This window comes from Capricornis sumatraensis, chromosome 8 (assembly GCF_032405125.1).
Source record: "Capricornis sumatraensis isolate serow.1 chromosome 8, serow.2, whole genome shotgun sequence".
NCBI classification, from domain to species: Eukaryota; Metazoa; Chordata; class Mammalia; order Artiodactyla; family Bovidae; genus Capricornis; species Capricornis sumatraensis.
In genome coordinates, this window is record NC_091076.1 from 23156129 (window position 1) to 23180669 (window position 24541).

General features: G+C 38.1%; 1 protein-coding gene and 1 pseudogene across 2 annotated transcripts; both read left to right on the top strand.

Annotated features, from left to right (window-relative positions):
• Positions 1-1325: 1325 nt before the first annotated feature.
• On the top strand, positions 1326-5205 carry LOC138084163 (olfactory receptor 8B3-like). Of its 2 annotated transcripts, none has more exons than XM_068978297.1 (2): positions 1326-1339; positions 4272-5205. In XM_068978297.1, the coding sequence occupies exons 1-2, from the start codon at positions 1326-1328 to the stop codon at positions 5203-5205; spliced, it is 948 nt and encodes a 315-aa protein (XP_068834398.1). The 2 variants fall into 2 exon arrangements, with proteins under 2 accessions (XP_068834398.1, XP_068834397.1); XM_068978296.1 differs by lacking the exon at positions 1326-1339 and adding an exon at positions 3821-3832 and having other exon boundaries at positions 4267-5205.
• Positions 5206-12373: 7168 nt separating this feature from the next.
• Positions 12374-13305, top strand: LOC138083478 (olfactory receptor 8B3-like; annotated as a pseudogene).
• Positions 13306-24541: the final 11236 nt, after the last annotated feature.

Consider the following 24541-nt stretch of genomic DNA (forward strand, 5'->3'; position numbering starts at 1 on the left):
ATAAAATCCCTGTTCTCTGACAAGGACCTACTCAGAGACAAATAACATTCTTTCTTAATTCACAGGGAGAGTTATCAGAGATTGATTTTTCACTGTTTGTTAGTTTTGATTCAGAAGATTATTGTTTTAGGACAGATGATATTTGTAAAGAAAAGAAGATCTTTAGACCCAATGTTCTTTTTCTTCATCTATCATCTATTATATAGACTGGAGAATTCCACGACTGAGCAACTGAACTGAACTAAACTGAACTGAATGAATCTCATAGGAAAGATATTTTTCCTGTAAGTGGTTCATTGATAGGATAGTTGATACCCTAAATAGAGTGAACCCCAGATTACTGCACTTCTTTTTAAATAATTCACTTTCTGTTACACTGCAGGATTTGTTAAGATGCATTTCTGCATTTGATTTTTCATTCTTTCATTTGTTCAGAAATTTCTGGCTATGGAATTTTAAATATGGCCACTTGGTTCTGAAGAGGACATGAAAACTGAGCACTGATCACATGGATTGGCAGGTCTTTCTGCTTCATTATCTTTACTTAGTGTCTCAGCACAGTCCGCTTAGTCAGCTCTTACTACATCGTAGCTTCCACTGGAATCTTTACTGTGTATAGTCAAGATTTCTTTGAGATGGAGAGTCAGGACTAGTACAAGTATTTCCCTGAAGAGAATCTAGTGTCTCTTATTTAAAATTAATATTATAAGCATTTGTGAAGTTTCCTGGGGGTATTTCTAGCCTCTGTTCATATAATTAGTAATTTTTTCTTTACATTGGATTCTTTTTCAAATTGCTATATCATGTATCATATTTTCTCTTACCTAATTTAGTTGACTAGTCGATTTAAATATTATACAATATATTAGAGAGATTCTAAGTAAGAAGTAGGGAGCTATGAAAAATTTCAGAAAACCTCCAAATTTTAGATGCCATACTCTTAATTTTCATTCATTAGAAATTCATTTCCTATTAGTCTTTTCCATCTCCCTCTTTGGACTTGTTATGAAAAAAGGAATCACTTAATTTTGGTAGCACAAGTGACTGTTTTGTGTGTGGGGAACTATGTTTTTTGAGAATTTGATGCTTTCCTATTAATAAGAGAAGCCTCTTATATTGTCAAACGATAATCTTTCCCCTCTTTCCACTAAATGTAAGCAATTTGTGTATAAATATAGACTTATAAATGTTTATTTTTCACATACAAACACACACACATATATAAATTAAAATAAATAAATTTATATTAAAAAATAAAATAGATTGAACTCCCCAAAGCAATTGCATTATCTCAGGAAAGTAAACATTCTCTCATTTCCTTTAATATGGTTTTGAGAAGGTTAAATTTTGTACAATAGTTAATTCGTTCAAAAGACTTCATAAATCAAATTGGTCTTTTCACGGCTTCTCATCAAAGATAACTCTGATTCAATTTCTTATTTAGTTTTAGCCAATATTTTATCATAATTTTGAGAAGTATATTTTTATGACATTGCTTGAATTTTCAAGTGGGTAATGACAAATCGTTGAAGGTACTTGAGAGAGAGCAATGATTTCAGACTTCGGTGTATATAGCTAAATAAGAGTGAGCTTAATGACAATGCTTATGGCTAAATAAGAGTGAATATGTTGGAAAATTCTAAAATAATCATTAGAAGCCATTGAAGTTCAGTATTACAGTAGTTCAGTTCAAACATCAAAAGCCAGAAGTTGTGAGGTGGCTAAAGGACATGGGTGGAGGTCATTGTGGTTGTATATGTTGTGATTTGGTGTTAGAGAAATGTTGAATATGTTCTGATGGATCTTAGAGAAAAATAATATGATTTTCAGAAATATTTATTGAGTTTCTTCTATGTACTCTGCATTGTCTTAGATCTGGGAACCATATAGTAAACAAAAGAGAAGAAATGTTTTTCCTTATAGAATTTACAGTTTCTAGATGAACACAGGTATTCAAGTGGCAAAAAGTTCTGATGAGTGTTATGGTGGAGAACCTAGTGGAATTTATGAGCATAGATAATGACAGCTGACATTTACTGACTATTTACCATATTTCAAGTACTTTCTTAACCAGTTCACTGAGGCTTTTTCCATTAAATCAACACAGAAGACCAATGAAACAGAAACTGTCTCTATCACCACTATTTTACAGGATGGAACAGAAAGAGAAGTCACTTGCCCAAAGAATTATAGTTTGTAAGTAGGAATTTAAGGTCCACAACACTGTCTCTAACTCCATAGCCCCTATTCTTTTCTGTGATGAGAATTTGATAATCTCAGTTATTGAAATGTTATAGAAAATGATCCATTGGGAAAATGAGGTAGAAATTTCAAGTAAGATTTTTAAAGGTATAAACTATAGAAGAAATATATTGTTGAGTTGCTAAGTTGTGTCCGACTCTTTGTGATACCATGGACTATAAACCACCACGTTCCTCTGTTCATGCGATTTCCAGGTAAGAATACTGGAAGAGGTTGCCATTTCCTTCTCCAGGAGATCTTCCTGATCCAGGGATCAAACCTGTGTCTCTTTCATTGGCAGGCAGTTTCTTTCCCACTGAGCTACTGGGGAAGCACCATAGAAGGAGTATACAACGTTGCAAATTATTTCAGAGATATTCTAGAGAGAGAAGAACTGAAATGAGTTGCTGCAACACTTGAAAATTTTCAGATAAAGAAATAAGGAAACCTGGAAATAGGAGCCTTACAGAGAATATGCACATTGGGGAAATGGGAGTAAAGAGAGAATGAAATAATTAAGTTCTTCCTTAGAGGTGAAAGTAATGAGGAGATGAGAATTTACTTCAGATACACTGCTGCTACTGCTAAGTCACTTCTGTTGTGTCCGACTCTGTGCGACCCCATAGACGGGAGCCCACCAGGCTCCCCCGTCCCTGGGATTCTCCAGGCAAGAACACTGGAGTGGGTTGCCATTTCCTTCTCTAATGCAAGAAGGTGAAAAGTGAAAGTGAAGTCTCTCAGTGGTGTCCGACTCAGCGACCCCATGGACTGCAGCCTACATGGCTCCTCCACCCATGGGATTTTCCAGGCAAGAGTATTGGAGTGGAGTGCCATTGCCTTCTCCATCAGATACACTGAGGAATGTACAATACCTAAAATGAAAAGAAGTAAAGTAGTGAGCCCCCAAGAAACAAAAGACAGGTCACAATCCAAGATATATAATTGCCTTATTCCCATGTATACATATAATCTACACCCTGGGGAAAAGACTGAACAAGCTTCTAGCCTATTTTTAACCAAATACATCACATCATTACACACACATTAAATCTTCTGTGTCTAATCAGGTAGCAAGTGTAACAATAAAAAGCCTTTTTTTTCCTCTGCTGCTTGAAAGGACTGAAAATAATTATCAGATATTATATTAGTTAAGAAAAATTTCCAAGGAATATGTCGATTTAAGTCAGGCTGTCTCCCTTAGAATCAAAGGAATTAAGCCTCAAGAATCTGAAAATGCATTTCCAGGATCAACTGGGTAGAGACCACTGGTAAGAGAGCCAGCCCTGAATTTTCTGAACTAAGGGGGGTAAGTTTCTGAATTCAATTGACTACATATAATCCTTGTTTTGAGACAAAAATCCAGGGACCTAAATATGTCCATTCTTTCCCATTTTGTGTAGTTCTGAGACTCAAGTGAAGCTTGTGGGAAAATCTCTTCAGGGGATTGGTCAGAGAATATTCAGAGTTATTCAGGGGTTCAAAGAGTATATCAATCAAGAAGTCTCCTCTAAGTAGGTGGAACTCTCAGTCTTCTACTTTTGTAGCTTTTACTCTCTGGCAGGGGAAGTAACTTAACCAGATGAGGATTCTGGTGCCTTCATTTTGTATTAGTGTGTTCTTAGTTCCTACCAGTGAAGACTAATCTACATTAGAAGCTAGCGCCAGCTTGCTAGGAACACTGCCTCCGATTTTCCTGGTGAGGGAAGAGTTCAGGTGAGTGAGGAAACATCCTGGTCAACAGTTCTTCTCCCTTAGTGTTTCCAGCGTCATCATTGCCTGTGGTCTTCGCACTATAGACTAAGTTTGTGATGTCTTTGCTATATTAGCTTATAAAAGCTCTGATAAAGTGAAAGTCCATTTCACTCTGTATCAGGATAATGGTAAAGGTAAATTTCACACATCTAGGTAAGGTCTAAGTTCATGCATTGCCAGTGTATACACTCCATTGTAGGATGAAATATTATGGCAAGAACTGAGGTGTTTTCTAATGTTACTATTTTCTCCTAAGTCCACAGATTCCCTTAGAGAAGAATGGCTCCTGGAAATGACTCTTTTGTGACTGAATTCATTCTGTTGGGATTAACAGACCAACCAGATTTCCAACTCCCCCTGTTTCTCCTGTTTCTAGTAATGTATCTGGTCACTCTGATGGGGAATTTGGGATTGATAATTCTAATTGGGGTAAACTCACACCTACACACCCCCATGTACTTTTTCCTCTTTAACTTGTCCTTCATAGATCTCTGTTATTCTTCTGTGTTTACACCCAAAATGCTGATTAATTTCACATCAGAGAAGAATATTATTTCTTACTTGGGGTGCATGACTCAGCTTTACTTTTTCTGCTTTTTCTGTATTTCTGAAATCTATGTGCTGACATCAATGGCCTATGATCGCTATGTGGCCATCTGCAACCCACTTTTGTATAATGTTGTTATGTCCCCTAAAGTGTGTTCCAGCCTTATACTTGGTTCCTACTTGGTGGCATTTTCTTGTGCCATGGCTCACACTGGATGCATGCTGAGACTGACCTTCTGTGATGCAAACACCATCAACCATTATTTCTGTGACATCCTTCCTCTGTTCCAGCTCTCCTGCACAAGTACCTATATCAATGAGCTAGAACTTTTCATTGTGGCAGGTATTAACATCATTGTACCTAATCTCACCATCATTGTCTCTTATGGCCTCATCCTCACCAACATCCTCCGCATACGCTCCACACAGGGCAGGTTCAAAGCCTTCAATACTTGCAGTTCCCACATCATTGCTGTTTCTCTGTTCTTTGGATCATGTATATTTATGTATCTCAAACCATCTTCTGCTGGGTCTATGAATGAGAGAAAGATCTCTTCTCTCTTTTACACCAATGTGGTTGCCATGATGAATCCTTTAATCTACAGCTTGAGAAATAAAGATGTGAAAACTGCTCTGAGAAAAACTCTGAGTAGAAGACAAATTTAATTAGAAACTATAGTTCTGTGCAATTAGTCACAGAGCAGAAATTTTCTGTGTTTAAAATAATTTTATTGACAATCTTTTTTCTTTCTCACCATGTTGAAGAAAATTTGAATCTTTTCTTATTTTCAGTTTTTTGGAGAGTAGGTCTTCTCTTTCCTCACTGTTTGCACAATTCCCTTTCCTCTTTTCCCACTTATTAATACTAGTAAGAAGAAAAGTATTATTTCTGTTTTTTTTTTTTTTTCTTTACCATTTTGAATGTTTTTCTGTCTGGAAATAGAAGACTGTTCTATAGATGATGAAAGCAGGGAATGACTGACAATGTCATTGGAGATGTCTTATCTGCCTCTTGCCATTGGAAGCATGAATCAGACAATGTTTGATTTTCCTGTCTTTCTAGCCTTCACTTTATTTCTCCTTTAATGCCTGAGATGGAAGATTCTATAATGATTGTTTAGTATATCCCATTTTGTATCTGTAAACACTTTACATTATGCTTCATTTAGAAAAGGGTTTTCTTACCTTTGCACACCCAGTCCTGTACATAATGGATTGTCAATATATATTTATTGCCTGTTTGGGAGAATAAAGTTTAATGTCATTATTGCCCTATTTGCAGTTATATATCTTTTCAATGAAAAAGTCTAGACCAAATTTAGCTTCCTGATTTTAAGTTCACTAATCTTAGTATGCAAAAGAATGCTCAAACTACCACACAATTGCACTCATCTCACATGCTAGTAAAGTAATGCTCAAAATTCTCCAAGCCAGGCTTCAGCAATATGTGAACTGTGAACTCCCTGACGTTCAAGCTGGTTATAGAAAAGGCAGAGGAATGAGAGATCAAATTTCCAACATCTGCTGGATCAAGGAAAAAGCAAGTGAGTTCCAGAAAAACATCTATTTCTGCTTTATTGACTATGCTAAAGCCTTTGACTGTGTGGATCACAATAAGCTGTGGAAAATTCTGAAAGAGATGGGAATACCAGACCACCTAACCTGCCTCTTGAGAAATCTGTATGCAGGTCAGGAAGCAACAGTTAGAACTGGACATGGAACAACAGACTGGTTCCAAACAGGGAAAGGAGTACGTCACCCTGCTTATTGAACTTCTATGCAGAGTACATCATGAGAAACGCTGGACTGGAAGAAACACAAGCTGGAATCAAGATTGCCGGGAGAAATATCAATAACCTCAGATATGCAGATGACACCACCCTTATGGCAGAAAGTGAAGAGGAGCTAAAAAGCCTCTTTATGAAAGTGAAAGAGGAGAGTGAAAAAGTTGGCTTAGAGCTCAACATTCAGAAAACTAAGATCATGGCATCCGGTCCCATCACTTCATGGGAAATAGATGGGGAAACAGTGGAAACAGTGTCAGACTGTATTTTTTTTTGGCTCCCAAATCACTGCAGATGGTGATTGCAGCCAGGAAATTAAAAGATGCTTACTCCTTGGAAGAAAAGTTATGACCAACCTAGATAGTATATTCAAAAGCAGAGACATTACTTTGCCGACTAAGGTCCATCTAGTCAAGGCTATGGTTTTTTCTGTGGTCATGTATGGATGTGAGAGTTGGACTGTGAAGAAGGCTGAGCGCTGAAGAATTGATGCTTTTGAACTGTGGTGTTGGAGAAGACTCTTGAGAGTCCCTTGGACTGCAAGGAGATCCAATCAGTCCATTCTGAAGGAGATCAACCCTGGGATTTCTTTGGAAGGAATGATGCTAAAGCTGAAACTCCAGTACTTTGGCCACCTCATGTGAAGAGCTGACTCATTGGAAAAGACTCTGATGCTGGGAGGGATTGGGGGCAGGAGGAGAAGGGGACGACCGAGGATGAGATGGCTGGATGGCATCAAGGACTCGATGGACATGAGTCTGAGTGAACTCCGGGAGATGGTGATGGACAGGGAGGCCTGGCGTGCTGCGATTCATGGGGTCGCAAAGAGTCGGACAGGACTGAGTGACTGAACTGAACTGAATCTTAGTATACTTCTGCCTCTAAAGTATATCAAAATAAGCAGATAATAATTACACAATTTGGGAATGTTTGCAGGCATTGCAGAGGCCCATCTGTTCCATTATATATTTTATCACTTTTTGAGGTGCCAAAATTGTGTTAAAAGTTGGTCAAAAATCTTTCATTTGAGAAACCTCAAAATAAAAATCGAATATTTCATTTTTAGAAACAATAAGCTTTCTTTAATATTAGGTTTCATTCTTTCAGATTATTTAAGGAAAAGTAATTTTAAAATTGGAATACCATTGTAAACATTGTGTTTGGCAAAGTTTTAGAAGAAATAACCTAGTTCTCACTTTAATTATCAACTCAAGCTCTATGTGTTTCTTCATGTTAGTCACTTAGTCATGTCTGACTCTTTCCGATCCCATGGACTATACCCTGCCAGGCTCCTCTGTCCATGGGATTCTCCAGGCAAGAATACTGGAGTGGGTTATCATGCTTCCTCCGGAGATCTTCCCAATTTAAGGATCGAACCTACATCTCCTGCATTGCAGGAGATTCTTTACCATCTGCCACCAAGTGTCTGTTTCAGTTCAGTTCAGTTCCATTGCTCAGTTGTGTCAGACTCTTTGCGACCCCATGAATTGCAGCATGCCAGGCCTCCCTGTCCATCACCAACTCTTGGAGTTCACTCAAACTCATGTCCATCAAGTCAGTGATGCCATCCAGCCATCTCATCCTCTGTCGTCCCCTTCTTCTCCTGCCCCCAATCTCTCCCATCATCAGAGTCTTTTCCAATGAGTCAGCTCTTCACATGAGGTGGCCAAAGTATTGGAGTTTCAGCTTTAGCATCAGTCCTTTCAAAGAACACCCAGGAGTGATCTCCTTCAGAATGGATTGGTTGGGTCTCCTTGCAGTCTAAGGAACTCTCAAGAAGCTTCTCCAACACCACAGCTCAAAAGCTTCAATTCTTCGGTGCTCAGCTTTCTTCACTGTCCAACTCTCACATCCATACATGACCACTGGAAAAACCATAGCCTTGATGAGACGGACGTTTGTTGGCAAAGTAATGTCTCTGGTTATCAATATGCTATCTAGGTTGGTCATAACGTTCCTGTCTTTTAATTTCATGGTTGCAGTCACTGTTTGGCCCTTACTAAAAGGAAGGGAATCAAGTTAGGATGCTTACGGGTATAATATGGAACATATTGTTGTAAAACTTGAAAATTGCAACATTTGAAAAATTTCAGATAAAGAAATAAACAGACCTGGAAGTAAGACTCTTACAGAAATATGTTCATTTAGGAAATGGGCATAGAGAGGGAGTGAAGCAGTGTCCTAGATTTCCCTTCAGAGGTGAAGATAATGAAGAGGTGGCAATTCACTTTGGATCTACCTGAGGGAGGCACAGGCCCGAGAGTAAACCAAAAATTATTAAAACAGTAGGTCCATAAGAATTAAAGACAGATAACACAAAGAGATCTTAATTTCCTTATTCCATATATATATATATATATATATATATATATATATAATCTACACTTCAGGGAAGAGACTTAGAAAGCTTCTACCTAGTTTTTAACCAACAGCATTATGTCATTATACTCACATTAAATCCTTCTGTGTCTAATTACTAGCAAGTGTGATAATTAAAGGCTTTGACTTTTTCTACTGCTTGAAAGGACAACATAATCAGAAATTACACTAGATCATAAACATTTCCTCAGCATATGTCTAGGTTGTCTCCTCTTAGAATCAAGGAAATCAAGCCTCAAGAACCTGAAATTACATTTCCAATATCAACAGAGTGACAATCAATGATAAAGGAACCAGCTCTGTGGTTTTCTGAACTAAGAAGTGTGAGTTTCTGAATTCAACTTACATACCTAATTCAGTGTACAATACTCATTCCTTGTTTTGAGATGAAAATTGGGGAACCTAATGTATGCCTAGTCTTTCTCATTTTGTGTAGTTCTGAAACTCAAGTGATCCCAGGGGATCTGTTGGAGAGGGATCAGAGAATGTTCCAAAACATGAGTGGGCTCAAGTCATATCAGTCAGGAAGTTTCCTCTAAGAGGATAAAGCTCTCACTCTTTTACATTTATGGCTTTTGCTTTGTGACAAGGGAAGTTACTTAATTCTCATAGACTATTTTCTTGGATTACAAAGAGAATGCTTGGTTCTGACCATATGAAGTCTAATGTGTTGGGAATAGACTGTACGAGGCAATGGATGAATCAAGGATTTTGTCAGGAGGACTTTCTTTGTAGTAATAAAAATAGAAATAAAATTTTCTCAAATTTAAGTGGTTGTATCAGAGCTGTGATATATAGTGTAATTATGCATGTATTATGAATATAAAAATAATCATATTTTATTTTACATGATGTTTAAAAACTTTTGTTTGGAAAGAGATACCTTAAGCAAAGCAGGAGACTAATAGTAGATAAGAAAAATATATAGTTTAATATTGGTGACATACATTAGATTAATACCTATTATTGTCAAATTTATAATATAAAATGTATTGAATATATCTGGTCTCCCACCCCACTTGTGGCAAAGAGCTCCAAAAACCCTTGCAATTCAAGGGATGAAAAGATAAAGGTATACTTGGTAATGTTAATGAGGTGACTTTGGGGCCTCATCTAAGGATGAGGCTGGTTGCCAGAAGAACCAACCTTGTTATTAGGGGTTTAGAGCTTCCAGTCTCTTTCTAGAACTTCTAGAATTCCATGGAGGGGAGAGGGGCTGATGATTGGGTTCAATCACCAATGGCCAATGATTTAATCAATCATTCCTGTGCAATGAAGCCTCCATAAAACCTCAAATTGATGGGATCCCAAGAGCTTCTTGGTGAAAGTGTGGAGATGCTGGGAGAGCTGTACCTGAGGAGGGCAGGGAAGCTCCAAATTCTTTCTGCAGACCTTGTCCTGTTCAGCTCTTCTATCCAGATATTCATCTGTATCCTGCTGCTACTGCTAAGTCACTTCAGTTGTGTCTAACTCTGTGCGACCCCATAGACGGCAGCCCATCAGGCTCCCCCATCCCTGAGATTCTCCAGGCAAGAACACTGGAGTGCCATTTCCTTCTCCAAATCTGTATCCTATATCAGGTCATTTTATAATAAGCTGGTAACTCTGAGTAAACTTTTCCTGTGTTCTGTGAGCCACTCTAGCTGATGAATTGAACTTGAAGAGAGGGTCCATGGGAGATACTCTGGAATTTATCCCATTAAAATAAATGTATTGGAATATCAAGTGTAAGTACAATGCTGAATATTTTAGCATTGCTGTTGGATAGAAATTATGGATCTCTATCAATGGGGAATGGTTTGATATATTAGGATATATCCATAACATAGACTTTTGGAAACATTTTAGTAAAATTCTGTTAGATGAAAACAGCAACAGGTCAAAATATGAAGTTTATAATCAATTGTAAAGTCTTTGTAATTACTTTTTATATCAGTGAGTAGGAAGATATAGAGGGTGTTCTTGGTTATAAACATGGATAATTAAGGGAGATGGATGGACAGGAGATCATGTAAGAAGGAGACTACTGAGGAAAAAGAAATGATATGCTTTACAAATATAAAATATGCATTGTATGGTCACGTATGCCATAATGTTAAAAACATGTATGTGTGGAAAGACGTGCATGTGCATGTCATATTTTTATAGATTTTAAAAATATCATTAGCTATATGTTAGCAAGTATACCTAAACGTCAAAGAAACACGAGAAGAAAGACAAGGGAAGAGAAAATATTTTTAACTGGGAGAACGTACAATCTTTAATGTGAAATTTTGAGTGAAATATTGAGCTTCCAAAGACACCAGGGTTAAATTATCTTCATACTGTGTAAATGATTTCATAAATCTGTATTTGCTCAAGAATTTGCACTATGCAGAGGCTCCTGAAAAATCTCTTTATCAAGTCCCTGAGACCTTGACTTGAAGCTCAGAATAAAATACATATTATTATGCTGAAAACAAAGAATGCTGTTTGGAGTCCTTTTTGTGGTTTAATGATTACTTCTTGGGCTTCCCTGGTGGCTCAGAGGTTAAAGCGTCTGCCTGCAATGTGGGAGACCTGGGTTCGATCCCTGGGTCGGGAAGATCCCCTGGAGAAGGAAATGACAAACCACTCCAGTATTCTTGCCTGGAGAATCCCATGGACGGAGGAATCTGGTGGGCTACTGTCCACGGGGTCGCGAAGAGTCGGACATGACTGAGCGACTTCACTTTCACTTTCTGGGCAAAACCTTAATTAAAAATCATGATCTTCATCTGACTGACTCTCAGAACAAAAGAAATGCTGGGACTTATAAATGCTCTGAGCCCCTCCACAGGGATGGAGGAGACGGGGTGAGTTCAGTTCTGCTGCCTCCTGCAGCAGATCACTTCCTGTTTGGAGAGCCAAGGTGGAGGAGAAACTACAGACAGTTCTGATGCCTTTAGGCAAAGAAAAGTGAGCATTGAATCCTTTTTGTTTTTACATCTTTCATAACCCATAGCCATTGGAAAGTAACAGATTTTTCTGCTTCCCCCAGTTCTGGCCCTCAGGTAGAGTTGACTAACAGGTCTGTAGGGGAGGAAATTAGAAATTAAAGGTAGTGCTGAGATCAGTGGGTTTGCAGTGTTTCTAAGCTTTGTGCCCTTTAGGGAATTCTTATGCAGGAGACCCAGGTTCTAGGCCTGACTTAATGACTTCCTTGTTGTGTATGCTTGAGAAACCATAGGTTCTCTCTGACTCTCTGTTTTCCCAACTCTGCTGTGGACTTGTGATTATGATCACCCCCTACACAGTGTCCAGTCTGGATTGGTAGCTGGCACAGGGTAGATGAAGTGTGGTGAGAAAATATTAACAAATACAAACTTCAGCAGGTGAAGGAATAAAAACTGTTAGTAACAAGTTGAGGGGAGAAATGGTGAGAAATGCATGCTCTTCTTACATTCTCTTGCACTCTTAACATTCTCCCAGTATTACTGTGCTGATGCCCCCCCCAAGGCACTTGTCTTTCCCGGTATGAGCAGAGCCAGATCCATTTATTAATTATTTATTTCTGTAAAATAGTTAAGCCTTGGCAGAGTCTTTGGGCTTTTTGGCTCCAGAATGGACTGGGCATGGGATTGCCTGGGGAATCTGGGTTCTGCCTCAAATATGACTCTATTCACCTATCTTTCAGATCTCACTGGAAGAGAATGGATATTGGAAACAGGTCATTGGTCACTGAGTTTATCCTTGTGGGTTTAACTGAACATTCAGAGATCCAGGAGCCCCTGTTCTTCCTCTTCTTGGGAATTTACATCATCACCATGGCACGAAACCTGGGCTTGGTCACTATAAGTAGACTGACTTCTCACCTCCATACTCTTATGTACTAGTTTCTTTTAAATTTATTCCATATTAGTCTCTGTTACTCCTCTGTCATCACCCTCAAGCTGTTGGTAAACTTTATGCCGAAGAGGAGCACCATCTCCTATACAGGATGTATGACTCAGCAGTTTTTATACTGCTTCTTTGTCAGTGCAGAGTGCTATGTACTGACAATGATGGCCTACGATTGCTATGTGGCCATCTGCAAGCCCCTGCTGTATAAGGTCACCATGTCCCCTCAAGTCTGCTCTCTAATGGCTGTGATTTTATACTTGGGGGCCTTTATTGCTGCCTGGATCCACACAGGATGCATGTTGAAGTTGACCTTCTGTGATGCCAATGCCATCAACCACTACATGTGTGACATCCTCCCTCTCTTTGAGCTCTCCTGCACCAACACTCACATCAGTGAACTGGTGGTTCTCATCATTGTTGGCTTTGATGTTGTTGTGCCTGGTCTCATCATCATTGTCTCATATGTTTTTATCCTTTCCAGTATCCTCCACATCAGTTCCACAGAAGGAAGTTCCAAAGCCTTCAGTACTTGTGCCTTACATATAATTGTTGTTTCAGTTTCCTTTGGGTCAGAGGCATTCATGTATCTTCATCCTTTGTTTTGTCCATGAACCAGAACAAAGTGTCCACCGTATTCTATACCATTGTGGTGCCCACACTTAAGCCTCTGATCCACAGCTTCAGAAACAAGGAGGTTAAAGTTGGCCTGAAAAAAACCTTGAGTAGAAAAATATCTTTCTGAGCTGGAGCAGTATTAATTACTATGATAGAATACAGGTTTCTTTCAAAATCATTTTTGTTTCTGTATAGAGTTCTTTCACATAGGAAGAAGTGATGTATAATTGAAAGAGGTATAAAAGAAAGACTTTGACATAGAAGGTTTGAGTTGAACACTGCAAAATATGGGCATCCTGTTACTTTATAGGATTATTGGGAAGAAATTGATGCAACTTAATATTTGTAGCAAAGAATCAGGGGTCTCATAGTTGTGAAATGTATTTCTTCCTCCTTTCTCTTCTTTTTATATCTGCATCTTCCCTCCCAGTGTTATCTTCTTAAAAATCAGCAAGAATATTCACACCTTTTGAAAGTAAGTTGACTAGTTCATAGAAGATAAGAATGTTCTGATTATGGAAAATTTCTACACAGAAAACAGATAGAACTCACATTTGAATTTTAAACCTGTTTAACTTCCTAATATCTCTGTTTGAATGCTCTATAAGCATCTGAAGTTATCTTGTAAGAACCACTGTAATCACAGAAACACCATCAAGCCTTCTCTTCTTTTGCTGTCATTGTGAATGGCGCCATCCTCTATTTAACTGCTCAAATCCCATAGGTTTCTTTCTTGATCCCCTTCTCTTTACTTGTCCTCCACACCGAATTTATCAAGTGCTAATAATTTTTGTTCTTCTCGTGAACATTTCTCATCCTTTCTATCCAGACATCAGCCTTCCAACTGGTTTCTCCCTTTCCTGTTTTCCTCTTTAATAACCATTCTCCACACTGCAACTGGAATGCTTCCAATACGATCACATTTATCCTGGTTTACTCTGTTCAATGGAATTTCTTTCAAGGTAAAACCAAATTTCCACAGTAGACCAAACAAGGATCTTTCTGTCTGAACCCTGTTCACCTCTCTAGTCTGATCTACTGTCACTACAGCTCCTTCCTCCCTGCTTCTTCCCAGCACTCTGCTAAAGTTATACTGAACTTTCCCAAATTAAATAAACCCTTGTTCCTTTGCATACTTTTCTACAAGCTCTTCTCTTAGCCTGGAACACATTCATGTACAGAGAAAGAGTCCTTTGTCTTATGCAGCCTGTCTATCCTTCAGGTACTAGGTTATCCAGAACTCCAGGAGGTCTTTCCCAGACAGAAAGATGGGTAGATGACCTTCAGGTATATGTTTACGCTGTTGTGGCATATATTCCACTGTACTGAAATTTCTTTCCTTTCTAAATGTTCAATCTAACTCTATGTATTTAATGATAAGAAAATTATGGGATATTTATTTGTAGGAAAAATTTCAGTTCAATACAAAGGAATATGTTAGGTAAGACATACGTTTATTTAACTTGGATTTTCAAAACTGGGAAGAGAATCATATGATAACTTATTGAGAACATAAAGGGTTTCTCTTATTTTCTTTTCCCTACCTTTCCATGAAAACTCATTTTGCTCACTGAATGATGAGGCTTCCTCCCTGGTTACATTCTATTTGCTTTCCTTTTTCTAGCATGCTCTTGTTATCTTTATAACCCACTTTGTTTTCTGTTGATATTTTAGGTATTAGTTGAATGGAAACCTGTCTAACCCACCTTGTAGTTTAGGTGCTCTTTTTTTTTTTTTTTTTTTAATTCCCAGAGTGTAGCAGTCAGGCCTGACATGAAGTAATGAGAACAATTTTCACATGCTTCACTAATCATCTGATTAACTGTCTTCCCTGTGAGGGAAGGCAGCTTGGGTGTCTTATCAGAAATATCTCTAGGTCTTCCCTGGTTATATCTCTAGGGCTTAACATAGTGTTGGGTGTTTAGTAAAGGCTCAGTAATTATGTCTGTAATAAGTGAATCCTTCTATTTGTTAAACTTTGAGTCATAAAGAGATATTTGGGGAGAAAGTGAAAGTGAAGTCGTTCAGTCGTGCCCGACTCTTTGCGACCCCGTGGACAGTAGCCCACCAGGTTCCTCCATCCATGGGATTCTCCAGGCAAGAATACTGGAGTGGGTTGCCATTTCCTTCTCCAGGGGATCTTCCCAACCCAGGGATCGAACCGAAGTCTCCCACATTGCAGGCAGATGCTTTAACCTCTGAGCCACCAGGGAAGCCCATTTGGGGAGAAGGTGAGTCATTCTAAGAATTATTACCACTTCCTCCTAGAATGAGTTTTGTAACAATTTACTTCCACGGTGCTTTTCTTAATGCACAATGATGGAAAAAAAAGATTGATTTATTTTTATGTAGATTGTTGTGTGTATTTAAGAGTCAGGAAATGAAGGTATGAGTTGGACAGACTCCTAGAAGCTCATTAGGGTGAGCAAGCTCACAGTTTCTGGTTTAAATTTTTACTACCAGTGTTTAAATTTCAGTTCTGTCTTTTGCTAAATACGTGACTCTGAAAGAGTTACTTAGCATTTCAGAATATCTGTTCCCTCATTTCCAAAATTAGAAAAATAATAATATCAATTTAAAAGGATTTTTGTGAAGGTAGTTATTTATTTGCTTGGGATTCAAGCTACAGTAAATGAGGTATAGTCCTGGATTTGACCCTACATAGTAGTAGCATTTCATTTTTATAATCTCAGTTTAATAATGTGAAAAATAAGAGGCTTTGCTGGATGATAACATGTTCTATTCATTAAAAATATCTTGCAGTCACTGTCTCTCAATTTCTTGACTCATATGCCAATAGGACTGAACTGGATTAATCATTCTTAACTTGGGTATGTGTTAGAGTCACTCAGAATAATAATTGATATTATTATCTTCTTTCCCATTTCAAGACCTACTGTATTGGAATATATCTGTCATCAGGGCTCAAGATTATGCACTTTTAAAATTCTTTCCAAAAGACTATGTTACTGTTTGGGTAACTGGTGATTTAGAGCTTTCCACTTCTAATATTCTGGGACTCTAAAATTGTGTCTGAACAGGTAGATATGTGGGCACATACAAACTTTAATAATGACCAACTTCACAGTATCAAGAAAGTTAATTAGGTTATTTCAAGAAGGAAAGAGGAGTTAGTAGTATTCAGTGCTGTATAGAGTTTAGATGACCTTTGCACTGGGTGTATTCTGGTCACCTATTCTTAATATCTTCTGCTTTTGTTAGGTCCATAACATTTCTGTCCTTTTTTGTGCCCATCTTTGCATGAAAAATTCCCCTGGTATCTCTAATTTTCTTGAAGAGATCTCTAGTCTTTCCCATTCTATTCTTTTCCTTTATTTCTTTTCATTGATCATGGAGGAAAGCTTTCTTATCTCTCCTTGCTATTCTTTGGAACTCTGCATTCAAATGGCTATATCTTTACTTTTCTCCTTTGCCTTTTGCATCTCTTCTTTTCTCAGCTATTTGTAAGACCTCTTCAGACAATCGTTTTGCCTTTTATTTTCTTTTTATTTTATTTTATTATTATTTTTTTTAATTTTAAAATCTTTAATTCTTACATGTGTTCCCAAACATGAACCCCCCTCCCACCTCCCTCCCCATAACATCTCAGTGGGTCATCCCCATGCACCAACCCCAAGCATGCTGTATCCTGCGTGAGACATGGACTGGCGATTCAATTCTTACATGATAGTATACATGATAGAATGCCATTCTCCAAAATCATCCCACCCTCTCCCTCTCCTTCTGAGTCCAAAAGTCTGTTATACACAGCTGTGTCTTTTTTCCTGTCTTGCATACAGGGTCGTCATTGCCATCTTTCTAGATTCCGTATATATGTGTTAGTATACTGTATTGGTGTTTTTCTTTCTGGCTTACTTCACTCTGTATAATCGGCTCCAGTTTCATCCATCTCATCAGAACTGATTCAAATGAATTCTTTTTAACGGCTGAGTAATACTCCATTGTGTATATGTACCACTGCTTTCTTATCCATTCATCTGCTGATGGACATCTAGGTTGTTTCCATGTCCTGGCTATTATAAACAGTGCTGCGATGAACATTGGGGTACATGTGTCTCTTTCAATTCTGGTTTCCTCGGTGTGTATGCCCAGCAGTGGGATTGCTGGGTCATAAGGTAGTTCTATTTGCAAATTTTTAAGGAATCTCCACACTGTTCTCCATAGTGGCTGTACTAGTTTGCATTCCCACCAACAGTGTAGGAGGGTTCCCTTTTCTCCACACCCTCTCCAGCATTTATTGCTTGCAGATTTTTGGATCGCAGCCATTCTGACTGGTGTGAAGTGGTACCTCATTGTGGTCTTGATTTGCATTTCTCTGATAATGAGTGATGTTGAGCATCTTTTCATGTGTTTGTTAGCCATCTGTATGTCTTCTTTGGAGAAATGTCTATTTAGTTCTTTGTCCCATTTTTTGATTGGGTGGTTTATTTTTCTGGAATTGAGCTGCATAAGTTGCTCGTTTTGCCTTTTTACATTTCTTTTTCTTAGGGATGGTCTTGATCACTGCCTCCTATACAATGCCGCGAATCTCTGTCCATATTTCTTCAGGCACTTTGTCTATCAGATCTAATCCCTTGACTCTATTTGTCACTTCCACTGTGTTATAGTAAGGGCTTTGATTTAGGTCATACCTGAATAGTCTAGTGGTTTTCCCTACTTTATTCAATTTAAGTCTGAATTTGGCAATAAGGAGTTCATGATCTGAGCCACAGTCAGCTCCCAGTCTTGTTTTTGCTGACTGTATAGAGCTTCTCCATCTTTGGCTGCAAATAATATAATCAATTTGATTTCAGTATTGACCACCTGGTGATGTCCACGTGTAGAGTCTTCTCTTGTGTTGTTGGAAGAGAGTGTTTGTTATGACCAGTGCATTCTCTTGGCAAAACTCTAGTAGCCTTTGCCCTGCTTCATCCCATCTTCCAAGGCCAAATTTGCCTGTTACTCTAGGTGTTTCTTGACTTCCTACTTTCGCATTCCAGTCCTCTATAACGAAAAGGACATCTTCTTTGGGTGTTAGTTCTAAAAGGTCTTGTAGGTCTTCATAGAACCATTCAACTTCAGCTTCTTAGCCTTACTGGTTGGGGCATAGACTTGGATTACTGTGATTTTGAATGGTTTGCCTTGGAAACAAACAGAGATCATTCTGTCGTTTTTGAGATTGCATCCAAGTACTGCATTTCAGACTCTTTTGTTGACTATAATGGCTACTCTATTTTTTCTAAGGGATTCTTGCCATTAGTGGTAGATATAATGGTCATCTGAGTTAAAGTCACCCATTCCAGTCCATTTTAGTTCATTGATTCCTCAAATGTTAATGTTCACTCTTGCCATTTCCTCTTTGACCACTTCCAATTTGCCTTGATTCATGGACCTAACATTCCAGATTCCTATGGAATATTCCTCTTTATAGCATCGGACTTTATTTCCATCACCAGTCCCATCCACAACTGGGTGTTATTTTTGCTTTGGGTCTATCTCTTCATTCTTTTTCTGGAGTTATTTCTCCACTGTTCTCCAGTAGCATTTTGGACACCTATCAACCTGGAGAATTAAGTATCCTATCATTTTGCCTTTTCATACAGTTCATGGGGTTCTCAAGGCAAGAATACTGAAGTGGTTTGCATTCCCTTCTCCAGTTGACCACATTCTGTCAGACCTCTCCACAATGACCCATCTGTCTTGGGTGGCCCCACATGGTGTGGCTTAGTTTCACTGAGTTAGACAAGGCTGTGGTCCATGTAATCAGATTGGCTAGTTGTCTGTGATTGTGGTTTCAGTCTGTCTGCCCTCTGATGCCCTCTCTCAGTGCCTACTGTCTTACTTGGGTTTCTATTATCTTGAACGTGGGGTATCTTTTCATGGCTGCTCCAGCAAAGTGCAGCCACCGCTCCTTACCTTGGATGTGAGGTATCTACTCATGGCCACTGCTCCTGACCTTGGAAGTGGGGTAACTCCTCTCTGGAGGTTCTACCCTGGGGTTAATGGCGACCTTCTCCAAAAGGACTTATTCCATACCCAGTTCCTCCGTACCCAGAGCTGCTGCTCCTGCAGCAGTCCACTGCTGAACCATACCTCCTCAGGAGACACTCAAACATAGTTCTGTCTCAGTCTCTGTGGTGTCTCTTGGTCCTGATCTTGTTCTAATGGGTGGGGCCATGTCAATAAATCTTTAATCCAATTTTCTGCTGAAGGGTGGGGCTGTTGCAAAATACACAGAAGAACTATACAGAAAAGATCTTCAGGACCCATATAATAATGATGGTGGGATCACTCACCTAGAGCCAGACATCCTGGAATGCAAAGTCAAATGGGCCTTAGGAAGTATTACTAGGAACAAAGCTAGTGGAGGTTATGGAATTCAAGTTGAGCTATTTCAAATCCTAAAAGATGATGCTGTGAAAGTGCTGCACTCAATATGCCAGCAAATTTGGAAATCTCAGCAGTGGCCACAGGACTGGAAAAGGTTAGTTTTCATTCCAATCCCAAAGAAAGGCAATGCCAAGGAATGCTCAAACTACTGCACAATTGCATTCATTTCACACGCTAGCAAAGTAATGCTCAAAATTCTCCAAGCCAGGCTTCAACAGGACATGAACTGTGAACTTAAAGTTTTCAGGCTGGATTCAGAAAAGGCAGAGAAACCAGAGATCAAATTGGCAACATCCATTGGATTACTGAAAAAGTTAGAGAGTTCCAGAAAAACATCCACTCTGCTTATTGACTGTGCCAAAGCCTTTGACTGTGTGGATCACAACAAACTCTGGAAAATTCTTCAAGAGATGGGAATACCAGACCACCTGACCTGCCTCCTGAGAAATCTGTATGTAAGTCAGGAAGCAACAGTTAGAACTGGACATGGTACAACAGACTGGTTCCTAATCGGGAAAGGAGCATGTCAAGGCTGCATATTGTCACCTAGCTTATTTAACATATATGCAGAGTACATCATGAGAAATGCTGGACTGGATGAAGCACAAGTGGAATCAAGATTGACTGGAGAAATATCAGTAACCTCATATGTGCAGATGACACCACCCTTATGGCAGAAAGCAAAGAAGAACTAATGAGCCTCTTGCTGAAAGTGAAAGAGGAGAGTGAAAAAGTTGGCTTAAAGCTCACCATTCAGAAAACTAAGATTATGGCTTCCGGTCCCATCACTTCATGGCAAATAGATGGGGAAATTGTGACAGATTTTATTTTCTTGGGCTCCAAAATCATGCAGACAATGACTGAAGCCATGAAATTAAAAGGCCCTTGCTCCTAGATTATGACCAACTTAGACAGCATATTAAAAAGCAGAGACATTACTTTGCCAACAAAGGTTTGTCTAGTTAAACCTATGGTTTTTCCAATAGTCATGTATGGGTGTGAAAGTTGGACTATAAAGAAAGCTAAGTCCCTAAAAATTGATGCTTTTGAAATGTGGTGTTGGAGAAGACTCTTTAGAGTCCCTTGGACTGCAAGGAGATCCAATCAGTCCATACTAAAGTAAGTCAGTACTGAATATTCACTGGAAGGACTGATGTTGAAGCTGAGATTCCAATACTTTGGCCACCTGATGGGAAGAGCTGACTCATTTGAAAAGACCCTGATGCTGGGTACGATTGAAGGCAGGAGAAGAAGGGGATGGCAGAGGATGAGATGTTTGGATGGCATCAATGACTTAATGAACATGAGTTTGAGTAAACTCTGGGTGTTAGTGATGGACAGGGAGGCCTGGCATGCTGCTGTCCATGGGATCGCAAAGAGTCAGACACGACTGAGCAAATGAACTGAACTGAACTGCACTGGAGATCTATATTTTCTGGAAGTTAATATTATGGAAATGATAGAAGCAGAAGTCTGATTGAAGTTGATTAAGGAGTAGAGGACAGGGAGGGAGTAGAAAATATTCATAGATTACTCATGTGAGTATTCTTCTAATCTCAGGGTAAGTACAGAAGAAAAAACCATTAACAAAATAATTTTTTTTTTCAAAAAGTTAACAATGAAAACTCCTGTAAATATTAAAATAAAAGATACCAACTTTCACCTTTTTCTGTGTGTTGAATTAGATACTCTGGTGGGCCTCATTTGTACAAAATAGCTAGATCTTGTATCAGATATCATATACATTAAATTGTACAATAATATATATGGGAAATTGCCAAGGGGAACAAGAGCCCACATTCCTTGTATGGCGAGACTGAACTTCCATGATCCCAATATTGTCAACCACCATCTGTGTGATATTCTTCTTGTGCTTCAGCTTTCCTCCACCAGTACCTGCAGCAATGAGCTTGCATTCTGTCTTCTAATAGGATGAACATTTTGGTGCTCATCAGCACTACTTTCATCTACACTTTTATCATCAGTCAGCTCCATAAAGAGCAGAGCTAAAGTTTGATTCAGTACATGATGTTCCCATATAATAATTATTTCACTTTTCTTCGGGGCAACAGCATTCATGTACCTTTCAGCTTCTAATGCAGAGTCTATGGACTGGGGAAATATTACTTCAGTCTTTCACACAAATGTTGGGCCCATCTTGAACCCCATTACCTATAGCCTATGCAGTAAGGATGTCAAATTTGCTATGAAGAAAACTCTAAGAAGAAATGTATTTTCTTGGGCAGCAACAATTTGTGTGAGGAATTTTTAGGACTGGATTGTTCTGCTGATTTTACTTGGGTTTCTTCATGGCGGGATCTTGGCCTTAATCACATGGAAGTGGAATGCATTTTCTACTTTAATTCAGAGTCTCTTCCTTCCTTCCATCCTTCTTTCCTTCGTTATTTTTTTTTTTGCATTCTTTTTTTTTCTTTCTCTTTCTGAGCTTTCTCAACATTTCCTCTCCCCTCATCTCTTAGCTTTTACAGTTGTAATTATGTAATTGCAACATTAAGGAAAACAGAGAAATTACTATTACTTAGTCTTTGCTATGTGGAATGATATCTATCTCTTTGGCAAATATTGCAGATTCTGTAATAAATTAATAGAATAGTGCTAAGTATGCTTTGGTGTCAGTAGTTGAATTTATATGAAAAAGATAGTTTTAAATTTGCTCACAAAAACCAAAGCAGTGAACAAGAGCTTTTGCAATTTACTGCTTCATTCTTTCCTGGTTTTATTAACATTTGCAAAATTTTTACCAACTTGTTAGTCTGTAGAAATTATTAGATGAAAAAATATAACATGGCAGTCAGTGTAGATGTGTGTTGAAAATAAGTACTATGGTGAGTGCTGCCCTTCACAGTCTTGTTTCTATCAACTTCTCTAGCATCAATCTGTTTTTCATCATTTTAAGTAGTCTTTGTTAACCCTAGTATACTACTTGATGCAGTTAAACTTGAAAAATAATATTTCTCTGCTACTCCTAATAGATTATGAAATCCTATAAAACTCAGACTTTTTTTTTAATCTTTGTACTCCTGGTGTTGATGCAGTTTTTGTTTGGAAATCATTCAGTGTTTTATAGTCTTAATATTGTAATATAAAATAAATTATGACATTTTTGCTTCTAAAACATAAAATTTGGTGTTTCAACCATTTAGTATGAAGAAGATATTGCTTAATATAAAGTTTTAAGAGATAATGAAAATGCTTAAATATTCTCCAGTCTCTATCTTTGCATCTAAGCTTAGTGATTTTTTTTATTTAAAATTTTCAGAAAGTTAATATAAATGATACATGTATATTTTATTTTTGTAGTTTTAGAGCATGAATTTATTAAAAATCATTATAAAAGTGGTTGCAGTTTCATATCTTAAGGCATAAATAAGATATATGAAAGTATTTGTTAACTTATGACAACAAACAATTCTACTTTGATTTGACAATGAATTACGTGAATATTTGTCTTAGAGGTTGTTTGAAATAAGACAATTTTCAAATATTAACATATGGCAAGCATATTGCTTTTTCATTCCCAAGAGAAATTGTTCAGGGAAATAGAAATCAAGGAATTTTATTGAGGGTAAATAAAAAGCAGATAGAAATTAAAAGAGTTTTAGAACAGTTAGAGATGTTTTGTTAACATTGGTAGCAATTTCTAAGAATATATCTCAAGCGCAAATATAGTGGTGCTTTAGAAATATGCTGCTGATGTATTTCACTGGGTAAAAGAAGATGATTTTGAAACTTATCTCAGAAGTCCCAATGCTTCTAAATTTATCATTCAGGATATTTACATTTTATTTATTTTTACCAAATCTGTCTTATATCTGTTCAAAAGCAGATCAACTAATACACCATGTAGAGATTTGCAGGTTGCATTAAGTTATCAGAATAAGATAATATGGAAAAATTAAAAATAGCCACCATGTATGTATATTTCAAAGTATTGCCTGTCATAATTTGGCCTCTATCAAAGCTATAGCATTTTCTGTTGGTATACTGCCTCCTTTTAGTCCCTCTGCCCCAAAACCCACTTTTCCCTGTAATATTCCCAATATCTCTTAACTGTGTATATTTGCTTAGTGTCTTTCCCTTCTTTGAATTTAATTTCTCCTTCATCTTAGATGATAATACTGGGGTGCCTGAAAAATATGCAAAACTTCTCTGGGTGGAAATTTCTCATTTGTCTGTCTGCAGGGGATTTTCTCAGGGGAAATTAAATGCTTAAACAGAAAAGGGAATGATTCAGGGTGAATGGGAAGTAGCACAAACAACAAATAGATACATTAGAACTGCAACAATTTTTATTAGTAGAATATTAATTTATAAAATATATTGTGGGACTACTTGGACTCCAAGAAAAGAGGATAAGGGGATATTTATTCTCTGCTCTCGGAGTTTCCTTCCATATGGAGCAGGAGCATTGGTGAAATCACCTCGCCTTTTGCTAGCCATTACCTGGTTGGGAAGAGCATTTACTTTCTCCTTTTTCCTTCACTCAGTCATGTCCAACTTTTTGCAACCCCATGGATTGCGGCACGCCAGGCTTCCCTGTCCTTCACCATATGCTGGAACTTGCTTAACCTCATGTCCATTGAGTCAGTGATACTACCCAGCCTTCTTGCTTCTGTCATCCTCTCTTTCTCCTGCCTTTGATTTTTCTTAGCATCAGGGTCTTTTCTAATGAGTTGGCTCATCACAACAGGTGGCCTAAGTATTTTGGAATTTCAGCTTCAGCATCAGTCCTTCTAATGAATATTCAGGATTGATTTCCTTTAGGATTGACTGGCTTGATCTCCTTGCCGTCCAAGGGACTCTCAAGAGTCTTATCCAGCACCTTGTTCAAAAGCATCAATGGTTTGGCGTTCATGTGCTCTATTGTGATCCTCGATCCCAAAGATCAGGCCCTCCCACTGCAGAGAGAAGGATGGTGACCAGAATAGCAACTATACAATCATGTATTAGGA